The 13,533-nt window shown below is 42.2% G+C and overlaps 1 protein-coding gene across 3 annotated transcripts in view; it reads right to left on the bottom strand.

Annotated features, from left to right (window-relative positions):
- SHANK3 (SH3 and multiple ankyrin repeat domains 3) overlaps positions 1–13,533 on the bottom strand; it is a 464,876-nt gene that overhangs the window by 152,765 nt on the left and 298,578 nt on the right. For all 3 annotated transcript variants that reach the window (XM_089655308.1, XM_089655310.1, XM_089655309.1), the window contains one exon: positions 12,867–13,200. In XM_089655308.1, the coding sequence (XP_089511434.1) occupies positions 12,867–13,200 (334 nt within the window). The remainder of the gene's footprint in view (positions 1–12,866; positions 13,201–13,533) is intronic.

Genomic DNA, 13,533 nt, shown 5'->3' with positions numbered 1-13,533 from the left:
GTTTGAGAGCACTGGTCACTTCTATTATCAATTAAAATCATATTCTTTATTAATTAGGAAAAAATAGTTTATCCCATAACACGTTGTTAATGTGTTAATAATTATGCTTCAAGCTTTTATTGCAGTATGCATCCTAATAACAGTTATTTTTGGTTTACACAATTCATAGACAAGGCTGCTTCTTCAGGACCTTGGACACTTACCTATCAGGCTTGAACAATAAACATGCTTGATGCTCATATATTTATTATAGGTACTTATATAGCGCCGTCAATTTATGCAGTGCTTTACACACATATATATATATATATATATATATATATATATATATATATATATAGTACATTCACATCTGTCCCTAACCCTCAAGGAGCGTACAATCCAAGGTCCCTAACTCACATTCACACATACACATACTAGGGCTAATTTATACAGAAGTCAAGTAACCTACCACCATGTGTTTGGAGTGTGGGAGGAAAGAGGAGTACCTAGAGGAAACCCAGGCACAGTGAGAACCTGCAAACTCCAGGCAGGTAGTGTCATGGTTGGGATTCGAACCAACAACCCTAGGGCTGCCAGGCAGAAGTGCTCATTAAAAGCTTTGCAATTGCTTTAGAAAAACATACTGACATACTGCTCTAATAGAAACTTAAGCATGTATGAATGGTTTAAATGTATGGCAGGAAGAGAAAAGAGGATTTTTGACCTGTATAATCCTTTTTTTTGGAGTATAGTACAGGGCACATGATCTTTAACCTGTATTCAGAATAGCGCTTCTTGCTTGGGGCATTTGGGTTGCCATAATCAATTAAAGGCACTGAAAGCATGACATGCATATTTCATGTGTTGCATCACAACATTTTGGGCACATTCATACAACATGTAAAAATGCATGTGGTGCTTGCGGTACCATTGCCACTAATTGCTAATGGCACCACAAATGCACCAAGCAAGAAGGATGTTTTTGTGCGCCTTAGAACGTGCAACAAATGCGGAAAAATGTATGGTTTAAAAATGCTCAAAGCCGGAAGCTCAAATGCCTGAGTAGGGTAGCCCTTTAAAATGGGCCACCCTGCAAGTGAGACCAGTTAAGGTTCAGGTCCCATGCTGTTAATGGGGATTGTAAAGGGAAGCAATATGTGTGGCATCTTGCTCAAAGGTAATAACTAATGAAAGAGAGGCCAGTGGTCTTTGAAACAGAATGGCCAGGGTTCAAATGTTTCCCTTGATGGTATTCTAGGCCAGATGCTGGTCCTGACCAGACTGAAGAAAACACAGGGTGATCCTAAGAAGAACTTCCCATGATGAAGTTTCCTAGCCTTGCACCACACAAAGGTGTTCAAGTGTGGTGGTAGACTTTGTGAGAACTCAACTGCTAGCCTTCAAGAGCATAGGGATGATTGGATCCAAAAGGTTCCTGCCCCTCAGGACCTGACCTGGGATTCAGCAGCCATGTCACTAAAGCCAGTGACTGAGAAGCAGAAAAGTAGACCAAGAGCCTGGAGAATGGAAGGATATGTTAAAATGGATCCCTGGTCATGGGCCTTTTAGTCTAGACAGACATGGATGTGACTACATGCTGCAGAAGCATGACCAGTGAGGGTCAGAGAGAGTTTTTAGATTCTTGTCCACTGGGTATTAAAATACAGGAACATAATCATCTGGGACTGTGAAGGTTTTGTTAACATAAGAGATGGCTGGGTCCCCAATAGGGACAGAACTATTTTTTTCATGAAACCTTCTTCAAAAGGATATTGCTAAACAAAGCGTTTGGGAGGTGTGAAAATCTTTTTAGGGTGAAGTCAGCTGCTATACAACAATGGCGCTAAGAGTGAGTGAAAGGTCTGGGCAGTTTCAGACAGCCTTCTTTAGAGACCTTAGGGTGAATCAACCCAGGCTGCTCTAACGCAAGACAGGAATGCACCTCATCAATAGGGATCAAAAGGCTATCCTTTAGTTTAGAAGACTCTGAGTCCAATTCTGCATAAGTTTAAGACTCCTCATATTCCTTATTCTCGCACCCCTTCTAGCAGTACCAAGAGAACAGTCAGGTCCATTTGTGTCCCCTGTGATCAATAGCTTCTAAGAAGATCGAGATCCTACCCAAAAAGTCAGAAATGGTAGCAAAGAATTTGTCTGCAATCAAAAAAGGAGGAGATTTTGCTTCCTGAAAGGGCAGATGAACCCCCAGAGGAGGGCAGAGAATCAGAACAGCACTAGGACCCTGTGGAGACAGCCTATCACCCCCATCCAAGTCATCAACTGAGTCTAAGTGGGTGATCCCAAAGGAAACCCAGGAGCCTGCATCCTAGATTCCCTCTCCTGGATGAGAATACCCCCAAAGGGGTCTTCAGAGATAGGGCTCCGCCTGTTGATGGACCATGGCTCTGGACCTGTATAACACCCTGCGACTAACTCAACATGATAGACAACATGCCAAAGTGAGCACCCATGTCGGATCCAGGGTCCAAAGTGACATTACAAGCCTAGCCCACATCTTCTTTTTGGTAGAGTCCGAGTACAGTCTAGGCTTAGTTGAAGAGTAAACGGATCTGGAAAGCTGAAGTGGTGATGGAGAAGCTACAGCTTAGCAGAAGAACCTTGCAGAACGAAACCCCAGAAAAAAAGGGGGAAAGTAAGTTCACTCAGGAGTAAGAAGGTCCATCACTTAAAGACAATAGCAATAAACTAAGGCTAGCTGGAAGCAGGAAGGGTTATAGAGAGGATGTCCCTACAGTTTTTTGTGCCAGTGTGTAATCCTCTGAAGGTAGCTGCTTATATAACACTTGGTTATGTCTAAAGATCCTTTGGTGCTATACTGTACATTTAAGAAAAGCTGTTTGCACACTTTATGCCTAAATCAAATCCATAGTCCTATTCTTAGTTCGTTATCATAGCATTAAATTATGACAGTCTAGATCAGTCTTTCTGAACTTTGGTTCCCTGGAACCCTAAGATTCCTCTAGAGATTGCTAGAGGTCCCTTGAGCAGTTTTGGATTGTTCCCTCACCTATACTGACAAATACAGAAAGGTGGAAACCACATAGTGTACCATGAGCTGTAGATAAAATAATTTGTAGCAGAGGTTCCCTGAGACCTGACAATTATCTCAAGGACATAGATCATCATGCATGTGCACACTGCTCCAGTGATAGAATTTTGAAATGATGCTTGTTCAGTATTACTTGAGTTGGAACCTGTGCATTGCAATGTTTGCTCTACGATGCCCGACTCCTGGGGACAATGCCGAGAGTGGGAAATGAAGACAAATGGTGACTTTATTTAATAGTATTTATTTGATATATTAGAACCATACTGTTTGTTTCCAGAGTGCTAGAATGCCGGTCCTGGTACTTAAAAGTGTAGAGTGAGAAAGGCTTTTTAAATTTTATTTGGGCAGGTTTTTGAGAAGTAGTCAGTAAGGAGGATTATCACCTAGTTTATTGTTCTGTTGGTCAATTATTTTAAAACAAGCAATTTGTTTTCAGGATCAAAAATTGAGGAAGGGTGTTCTCTGTTCTGAATTTAAGCACTAGTGTTTATTTTGTGCAGGACAGCAAGTACCATCGTGAGGGGATCTTTATTCCCTGTTACTGAAATGCATTTGTGTTATATCCTAGGGTAAAACATGTTCTCAGCTTTGTTGTCCATATATTATTGTATATCTATATTTAGAACCCCCAAGGTTCACTTTTGAGTGTACCTATATTTTATTTCTGACATTTGGCTGTCTAACTATTACCAAAGTTTAATGTGACAAAGCTAATCAGTAAAAAAAAAAAGGAAAGTTCCTCAATAGCAGTAGAAGAACATTAGGCTATAGAGCGCTATTAGGACTTTTTATAACATGCCACACCCACTCCTGACTCTGCTTACTAGATTACATTGATGGTGCTATCTGGGTCAAGGCATATGAAGACCTGATCATTCAAAATCGACTTGCTTCACATTGTTTGAAAAATAGGATGCCTGAGACCAGGTCTCCTTTAAAGTACCTCTGAACTGCATACTAGGCATCCTTTAGTGCCTTAACATAAAAATAGTTTAGTATATGTAGAAAAAAGTTACACTCACTCTGCCCTCCCACACGGCAGTGCTCAATGAGCACTATACCAGGGGCCTGTGCCTGACAACATGCACAAATCAGTTTTGCAGGAAAAGTTGCATTTTGGTGCATGATCTTAGGTAAGTGATAGCAGGGCTCAAGGTGGTGGGCAGTGCCACTACTTGTGTGTTAAAAAATTGGAAGGTGCCCAATATACACCAAAAGAAAGGGTAGGTACTTTTTTCTGGATTCAAGATAGGATTGCTTTAAAGAAGAACTATAGGCAAAAAATTTTTTCCATTTTGGACACAGTAAGGGAGGGTTATAACCTCTGCCAGTTTATATTTTGACATCCCCATTGGGGAGATTTACCTTTACTTTCTGTCCTAGCCAAAACAGGAAGTGAGAAAATCTCTGCAAACAAAGGGGATTTCTTGGGGACTCTCAGGTTACCAGCGCTAGTGTCCCCATCTGAAAATGTACCCTCTATTACTTTTCTGGAGACAACTCAAATTTGGGTTTTTTTTATTTTCACTTGCAATGATTATGGTAAACAGAACAAATAGAGAGGGTGAATCCCCCTAATGAGGGCAGAGACTACAATAAAAACTTAACAGGTGTTGTAATCCATGTCCACTCTACCCAAAACGAAAAAAAAGTTTTGCCTTTAATTATACTTTAAATGTGTTTGCAGGCTCCTAAGGGGGTCTTAACTAGCTCCCAAATTGCACACATTTTACAACTCCCAGGTTGAACAATTTTGCATTTTATTAATATTTTGAAAGGGTTAAAAAAATAATTATCCACCCAGCTTCTTGATATTGATTACATGAGAATCCTTCATGAACTGGACTCAGCTTCAGGCAGCTTGCCGATTTCTGATGTGTTTTAATGGTCATGACCCCTGTCACTTCTTCTGAGGACTCTCCCAATAACGTTTACATCTCTAGGGACCAACCAAACACAGCGGGAAGCAGGTAAATGTGAGATGAATTCATAAAAATAGCAGAGGTTGGAAAAAAGCTTGACAACAACAGTTCCTTTTTATATATATGAACAGACAAACACGGTTAACGTTTCCTTGACATTTTAGTATTATAAGTATACTTTTTCAAGAAAGATACAATGAAGATCTATGGGTGTTTAAAGAGAACCTTTCCATTCCCCAAGCAAAGCGACATAATCTACTGCATCAGATGTTTCAAAGGTTATGTTTCTTTCCCAAAAACATGCAACAGCACTGTTACGGATATTCATAAATTGATTTTTTGTCAAAAGTTAACAGCTAAACCCCCATTTCTAACCACTCCAACTTATTGTTGACCTATGCAGAGAGAATAATTGATGTTTGGGCTGTGATTGACAGTCTCGCTTCACCTTCTCTAACCTGTGTGAGAGGGCCAGTAGGGAATTAACTGGGTCTCAGGAAAGAGACTTTTGCATTGGTGAGTTGTTTAGAAACTGAATAGTTCACATTTGGCAGTGATTTCTGCAAACATTGGCAAAGGAAAGGCCTACTTTAATATCCTGGATCAGTGTCAGTATTCAAGCAAGACAACAAAAAAATAAAGTGCATAAACAATAACAGACACAAGCAATATAAATTTGCTTGGTGTGTATGTAGGGTCCTGGGGAAGCCGTAAGAGTGAATAGCAGCTTATAATACCATCATAAAAAGAGATACATTAACAATAAATGCATAAACAATCAGCGTTTACCCGAGCCATGACCACATACAACCATTCACTTGTATTGCCAGCTGTATGTGGCACATGTGGTTCCCTGAGTACAAGAAAGGGCAAGTGATTTTACGCTTCAGCACATCGAACCTCCTAAACGTCCATGTGCATAAGGTCTAATTTACTGGCCAAGAACAAACATGTTAATGTCTAATTGTGGTTTCCCCAAAAGCACTCGGTACTCTGGGCTGCCCCCCATAAACATAGTCTGGCTGAAAAAAGACAAAAGTCCATCCAGTTCAACCATAGAAAGAAAAAAAAAAAGTTATAATCCTACACCCACAGTTGATCCAGAAGAAGGCAAAAAAACCCCAGCAAAGCATGATCCAATTTGCTCCTGCAGGGAAAAAAAATCCTTCCTGATCCCCCAAGAGGCAATTGGATATTCCCTGGATCAACTTTACCTATAAATGTTAGCATCCAGTTATATTCTGTGTATCTAAGAAACAATCCAGGCCTTTTTTGAAGCAATCCACTGAGCTGGCCAGAACCAACTTTTGAAGGAGCCTATTCCACATTTTCATAGCTCTCACTGTGAAGAAACCTTTCCGTGTTTGGAGATTAAATTACTTAACATTCAGATGTAAAGAGAGCCCCCTTGTCCTCTGTGATGACCTCAAGGTGAATAGCTCTACACCGAGATCACTATATGAACCACTGATGTATTTATACATGTTGATCATATCCCCCCTTAATCTCCTCTTCTCAAGAGAGAATACATTCAGATCCTCTAATCTTTCCTCATAGCTGAGCTCCTCCATGCCTCGTATAAGTTTAGTTGCCCTTCTCTGTACTTTCTCCACTTCCCCAATGTTCCCCCAATGGATTATTGTGTGATCCAGAACCTTTAGACTACCAAGCACTGTGCAAAAAAATGTAGTTAAAATCAGTAGTAAGTTAATTGCCTGAACAGAATCCATTTAAATTCTCTAAGATTGCCTTGTACTTTTTCGTTAAATGAAAAAGTTGTATAAACAAGAAATAAAAGACTGGATGACAGGAGACTTTGCTGTATACAGTGAGGAACAGAAGTACTTGAACACCCTGCGATTTTGCACGTTCTCCCACTTAGAAATCATGGAGGGGTTTGAAATTCACATTGTAGGTGCAGTCCCACTCTGAGAGACAGAATTTAAAAAAAAATTCAGGAAATCACATTGTATGATTTTTAAAGAATTTATTTGTCTTGCACTGCTGAACATAAGTATTTGAACACCTAAGAAACAGCAAAAAGTCTGGCACTCAAAGACCTGTTACTGTGCCTTTCAAAAGTCCACCTCTACTCCACTCATTAATCTAACTTAGTAGCACCTGTCTGAGCTCTTTAAAGACACCAGTCCACCCCACAGTCAGTCAGACACCAACTACTACCATGGACAAGACCAAAGAGCTGTCACAATACACCAGAGACAAAATTGTGGACCTCCACAAGGCTGGAAAGGGCTACGGGGCAATTTCCAAGCAGCTTGATGAAAATAGATCAACTGTTGGAGCAATTGTTAGAAAATGGAAGAGACTAAAGACGACTGTCAGTCTCCCTTGGACTGGGGCTCCATGCAAGATCTCACCTTGTGGGGTATCACTGATGATAAGAAAGGTGAGGAATCAGCCCAGAACTACAAGGGAGCAGCTGGTCAATGACATGAAGAGAGCTGGGACCACAGTTTCAAAGGTCACTGTCAGTAGAACACTACGCCGTCATGGTTTCAAATCATGCATTGCACGGAAGGTTCCCCTGCTCAAGTCATCACATGTCCAGGCCCATCTGAAGTTTGCCAATGACCATCTAGATGATCCAGAGGAGGCATGGGAGAAAGTCATGTGGTCAGATGAGACCAAAGAAGAACTTTTTGGTCTAAACTTCACTCGTTGTGTTTGGAGGAAAAAGAAGGATGAGTTGCATCCCAAGAACACCATCCCTACTGTGAAGCATGGGGGTGGTAACATCATGCTTTGGGGGTGCTTTTCTGCGAAGGGGACAGGACAACTGTACTTCCTTCCCTCAGTCAGAGCATTGAAGATGGGTCATGGCTGGGTCTTCCAACCTGACAACGATCAGCACACAGCCAGGATAACCAAGGAGAGGCTCCGTAAGAAGCATATCAAGGTTCTGGAGTGGCCTAGCCAGTCTCCAGACCTAAATCCAATAGAACATCTTTGGAGGGAGCTGAAACTCCATGTTGCTCAGCGACAGCCCCGAAACCTGACAGATCTAGAGGAGATCTGTGTGGAGGAGTGGGCCAAAATCCCTGTTGCAGTGTGTGCAAACCTGGTCAAGAACTACAGGAAACGTTTGACCTCTATAATTGCAAACAAAGGCTTCTGTACCAAATATTAACACTGATTTTCTCAGGTGTTCAAATACTTATGTTCAGCAGTGAAAGACAAATACATTCTTTAAAAATCATACAATGTGATTTCCTGATTTTTTTTTAAAAATTCTGTCTCTCAGAGTGGGAATGCACCTACAATGTGAATTTCAGACCCATCCATGATTTCTAAGTGGGAGAACTTGCAAAATCGCAGGGTGTTCAAATACTTCTGTTCCTCACTGTATACAGAGGCAATGGCATATGGCAAGGCCAGGTTTGGGGTCAATATTTATTTATTTATTTATCGAGTTTATATAGCGCCAAAGGGTTTGCTCAGCGCTGTACAATAGAGGGGGGGACAATACATGAAACAGTACAGTAACATCAAACAGCACACAAGGGGTAAGTGGGCCCTACTCTTTTGAGCTTACAATCTAGGAGGGAGGGGGTAGTGGTACAGGAGGAAATGGCTGTGGGGGATGGAGTGGTAAGAGGAGGGAAGGGCAGCGGCTGTTAGGTGAGGGTGGGGTAGGCTTCCCTGAAGAGGTGGGTTTTCAGGGAGTGCATGAAGGTGAGGAGGGAAGGTGACAGTCTGATGGATTGGGGTAGTGAGTTCCAGAGGATGGGGGAGGACCTGGAGAAGTCTTGCAGTCGTGCGTGGGAGGAGGAGACCAGGGAGCAAGACAGAAGGAGGTCCTGTGAAGAGCGAAGGGTACGGGTAGGGTGGTACCTGGGAATCAGGTCGGTGAGGTAGTTAGGGGCAGTGTTGTGAATGGCCTTATAGGTCAGGGTGAGCAATTTGAATTTAATGCGTTGGGCAATGGGGAGCCAGTGGAGGGAGAGGCAGAGGGGGGTGGCAGAGGTGGAGCGGCTGGTGAGGTGGATGAGTCTGGCAGCTGAGTTCAGGATGGTCTGAAGCGGGGAGAGTTTGCACTGGGGTAGGCTGGTGAGGAGGGAGTTGCAGTAGTCAAGGCGTGAGATAATCAGGGAGTGTACGAGTAGTTTAGTGGTGTCTGGGGTAAGGAAGGAGCGTATCTTGGCGATGTTCCGGAGGTGGAGCCTGCATGTGTTTGTAAGTGATTTGATATGAGGTTGAAAGGAAAGGTTTGAGTCCAGAATGACGCCAAGGACCTTGGCTTGCTGGGCGGGATTGATGGTGGTGGTGTTGGTAGTGATGGAAAGGATGGGGGAGGGGCGCGGGCTGGGGGGAAGACGAGAAGCTCGGTTTTGGAGAGGTTGAGCTTGAGGAAATGGAGCGACATCCAGTCAGAGATGTTGTTTAGGAGGTGAGTGATGCGGGCGGAGAATGTGGGGGTGAGGTGAAGGGTGGATAGGTAGATTTGAGTATCATCAGCGTAGAGGTGGTAATTGAAGCCGTGGGAGTGTATGAGTTTGCCAAGGGAGGAGGTGTAGATGGAGAAGAGAAGGGGTCCAAGGACTAGAGTGGAGAATACAATATGTGTATTTCAGAGAAGCAGTCAAGACATGGAGGAGCAACACTGAGCTGACTGAGCTTGTGTTGAGCCTGTAGCAGTTCCAATATTTTATATGAATTTGGTATGAAAAATATATTACCTACATTGCCCACTCAGACATTTAAAGCAAGTGAAATATATATAATCATTACCTGTGTTAGGGTCTAATGGAAAGGGTCTGGCCCTCTCCATAAAATCCCACTCCTTTCATCACAGCACTGAAGAAAATACCAAACTGATAAGACAGCCCATATCTATAAATCTTCCTAATATTCTGATCATGTCTAATACACAGACCTCAATTAGTCTGCAGTCTCAAAAGCCTTCAGGCAGGGAGGGAAACAGAAAACCAAAATCACTGTGATTCTGATCTAACATGGCAGCTCCTAACCTTTAATCTACACAAGGAGTGCTGACCTTGCAGAGACCGGACAGGGACACTAGCACCTCTCTTATTTTTTTAAGATGAACACGATATTATTTAAAAATATAGTATGTGATCATAATACATACTTTTCTTACGTAAGGCCTTATTCACACAGGAGTTGAGAACTGCAGTCCATGAATGGGCCGTGTTTTTACGAGCCTTGAGCCGCCAGGTGCTGTGTGTACATAGCCCATTCAAGTCTATGGATATACAATGGCTGCCTGCATTCGGGATTGCTCACCCACACCTGCATCCCTGCCAAATTGGGGTTGTGCCTGTGCAGCCACTGCATTCTCTTAAACTTAACAGGGCTTCCTGTTACACCTGGTGGCATAAGCTGCATCAATATATGACCCATTCACAGACTATGAATCTCAGCGTCCATGTGGATAAGGCCTAAAGCTGAAGTTTGAGAATATTATTTTCTTTGGGTATAGCACCAAACACATTAATTACCTATCATGGAGTGTATCTCATGTCCTACAGGCTTATGCGTCATGTAAAAATCCTTCCTTCATGCCACCAGATACTGCCCAAAGTGGCGATCTTCCGATGCTGAAGGGTTTAACATCAGTTGCTGCAAGTGTGAAGGACTTACACCGTTCATCTACTCCTTCCTTCCTCCTTCCTCCTTCCCTCCGCCATTTGCAGAACTTACACTATTATTGCCCCACAATGCAACACATTCTGTGAATGAGCAGGGCAGATCCTGTCATTCACCAGCTCCTCCTCCATTCGCAGAACACATTGCATTGTGGGACAATAATAGTAAGAGATTTGTGAATGGAAGACGGGGCAGGAAGTGGTTTGCCACTCTAGGCTGTAACCGGCGGCACAAAGGGAGGATTTTTAAATGAAGTAGCAATCTACAGGACATAAGATACACATCATTACAATGCATTTGGTGGTGTATTCCCTTCCACAAATGTTCTAAATTTCAGCTATCATAGTAAGTCACTAGGATTCAGCAAAGCATGAGCACATCTTTTCTATATTGATCAACTACAAAAGTATGGTACAGATGCCTGGAGAAGCAGTTACTGTATCTCCTGCCCTGTCTATTGATCTGTTTTTGTGGTCATTCCTATGAAATGTAATACATGCAACTCTTTTTCTTTTAATTTTAAAGTACCTGTCCAGTCAAGTGTTATTATAATATAATGTAACAATTTCAATGATGATATATTCAGATAAACATCACAAGCATAAAGTGTTTTCTTAACACCAGCATCACATAAGATCTTCTTTCACTGAGGGCACAGAATCAGGTGTCTGGCATTGTGTCCAAAACCATCTGACCTCTTCTGGTTCTGCTGTAGTGTCTAAGGTGTCATTCAGAGATGACTTTTCTAGGGTAAATGTGCAGGTACGTACTGACAATCACCTCTGGTGTACACTTGCAGTATACGCAATGCACTCAGGAGCTCAAAAAACAGAAGCATTCAGACAGTAATAGTATCAGATGTCTGTAAACAGGTTCATACAATAATGGTAACTGAGCTCTCTGCCAGGTCATATCATTTTGTTACCCTATTTATGAGAGGATAGTAAGAAGCACACACCTGTCTCAGATTTAGCTAGTAAAACCTCTTTGCATCCAACTCTACTAACCCTTTCACTTGTTGCAATCTCCATCACCCGTATGCTTTATCTTTCTACTTCCCACACTACCTCCTACACCACGATTACATTTGCAAAAAAATTCAGGCGCGTAATGGTCTCATATGGATTGTTGTAGCTTTTCATTACAGGTGCAGATGTGAATGAATATATATAATTGAGGTCAGTATGAATGGAAAAGAAATGCACAGAAAAAAAGCATGCTGGAAGAAAATCAGGACAAGTGATGAACTTGGGCATGTTCAGACTAGGATCCAAACCTAAGTGTGTGAGCCCACCAGGAGGCCATCACCTGTAGGGGCCAATCATTTACAATAATTCCCCAAACTGGAGCTGCACGTATACACGCCCCATGCAGATGCTTGGCTTAGTACAGGTGACAGTTTCCTGGTGGGCTCACACACATGGGTTCTGATCCTAGTCTGAACATGCCCTAGTTCTTCACTAATTAGGACAAATACATAAAGCCGTTTGAATTTTGAGTCTACCTACCACAAACCTGGCCAATTTAGACTATGCATACAATGAAAACATGCATAAGCAGAGATCACCTTCACTGACAACAGTCAAAAAGACAAAATAATGAGTATATTTAGAGATAAAGCGTAGCGGAAATTATTTGCAAACCTTAACTTTTTCTGTAATAGCAGAACTTTGCCTTGCCCATTTCTGCCTTTGGGACCTGATGCACACAGACGCATGGGGCCTTATGGCGTAAAATTTGGACGGATTTTCCCACCAAAGAACCATGGGTGCTTTCTACAGCAACTCATTGAAGTCAATGGTTGTTTGCTGCTGTACATGGGTGTACGCTGGTAATACTGCAAATGTGCAGTCTGCATCCAGAGTCATACGTCTATACACATATCTGTGGTCATGCAAGTGCTGACTTATACTTGCGTACAGATACTGATTTCAATGAGCAACTGTACGTAGCACCTGTGGCTCCTGAGTGAGGAATTATAGACTAGGTGGTGGGAAAGAAGAACGAAGCTCAACTTTTACAGGGTAAGTGTATACAGCTTCAACCGCTTATATCTCTGGATCTACTGACATGCTGTTTTCACTAAAGGTAATCTCTGCTTAGCATTTTCATTATATGCTGTCTAAATTGTCCATGTTTTCCACTTGTTTACTTTTGGTTGGTATATCAGCTCAATCTTACCTTTGCTTTTCAAACATTTAAAATTGCTTTATGCTCTGACCTAGTAGGTGGACAATTTCATTTTTCTGTATATTGTCTCTCACCTGCTCTTTCCTCGTCCTCTTCGAAGTGTGTGGCTGTCACCATCCCTCTCTTCTCTTGCACGATGTAATGACGGGGAGCGGCTGTGTGTGCTGCGGGAGCTGGCAGTGCTCGCAAGGCTACTATCCCCCACTGCTGCACCGCCGGAGACTTCAGGCCCCTGGGAGAGCAACTGTGGGGGTAGACCGCGAAGCGAGGGCACTGGAGAGTAATGTGCTCCATCTGAATTGAGATTGTTATCACTGGCAGACCGCTGCAGAAAACGTGGGGATGAGAGACCCACACAGCTCACAACACGTCTACGTTTTGTGTAAGTTGGAGTCTCCCGAAAAGGCACTGAAGTAGACAAATAAAAAGGAGAAATTTAAGAATAATAGAGACAGGAAAGAATGAGGAAAAACAGACTACAAAAGATATATTTATGTTTATGCATTCTATATAACTATGCATTCTGTATAAGGATTTAAGCACATTCAACTACCTTTGCTCTGTAATATTAAAGACATTTTGCTCATTATCCATGCAGCTTTTTCAATTCTTTGGTAGAACCAAAAAAACTGCTTGAATATTCAGTAAAACATTTCAATTGTAATAGAAAGAGGTCAGATGAATGTAACTAACTACTACTATATATGCTATGACCTGCAGAAATGAAAACCTGCCACTTGT

This window comes from Staurois parvus, unplaced genomic scaffold (genome assembly GCF_062004578.1).
Source record: "Staurois parvus isolate SC_StPar_1 unplaced genomic scaffold, SC_StPar_1.0 ptg000832l, whole genome shotgun sequence".
NCBI lineage: Eukaryota > Metazoa > Chordata > Amphibia > Anura > Ranidae > Staurois > Staurois parvus.
Note: the sequence above shows the minus strand (reverse complement) of the source record. Positions and strands in the feature narration are given on the sequence as shown.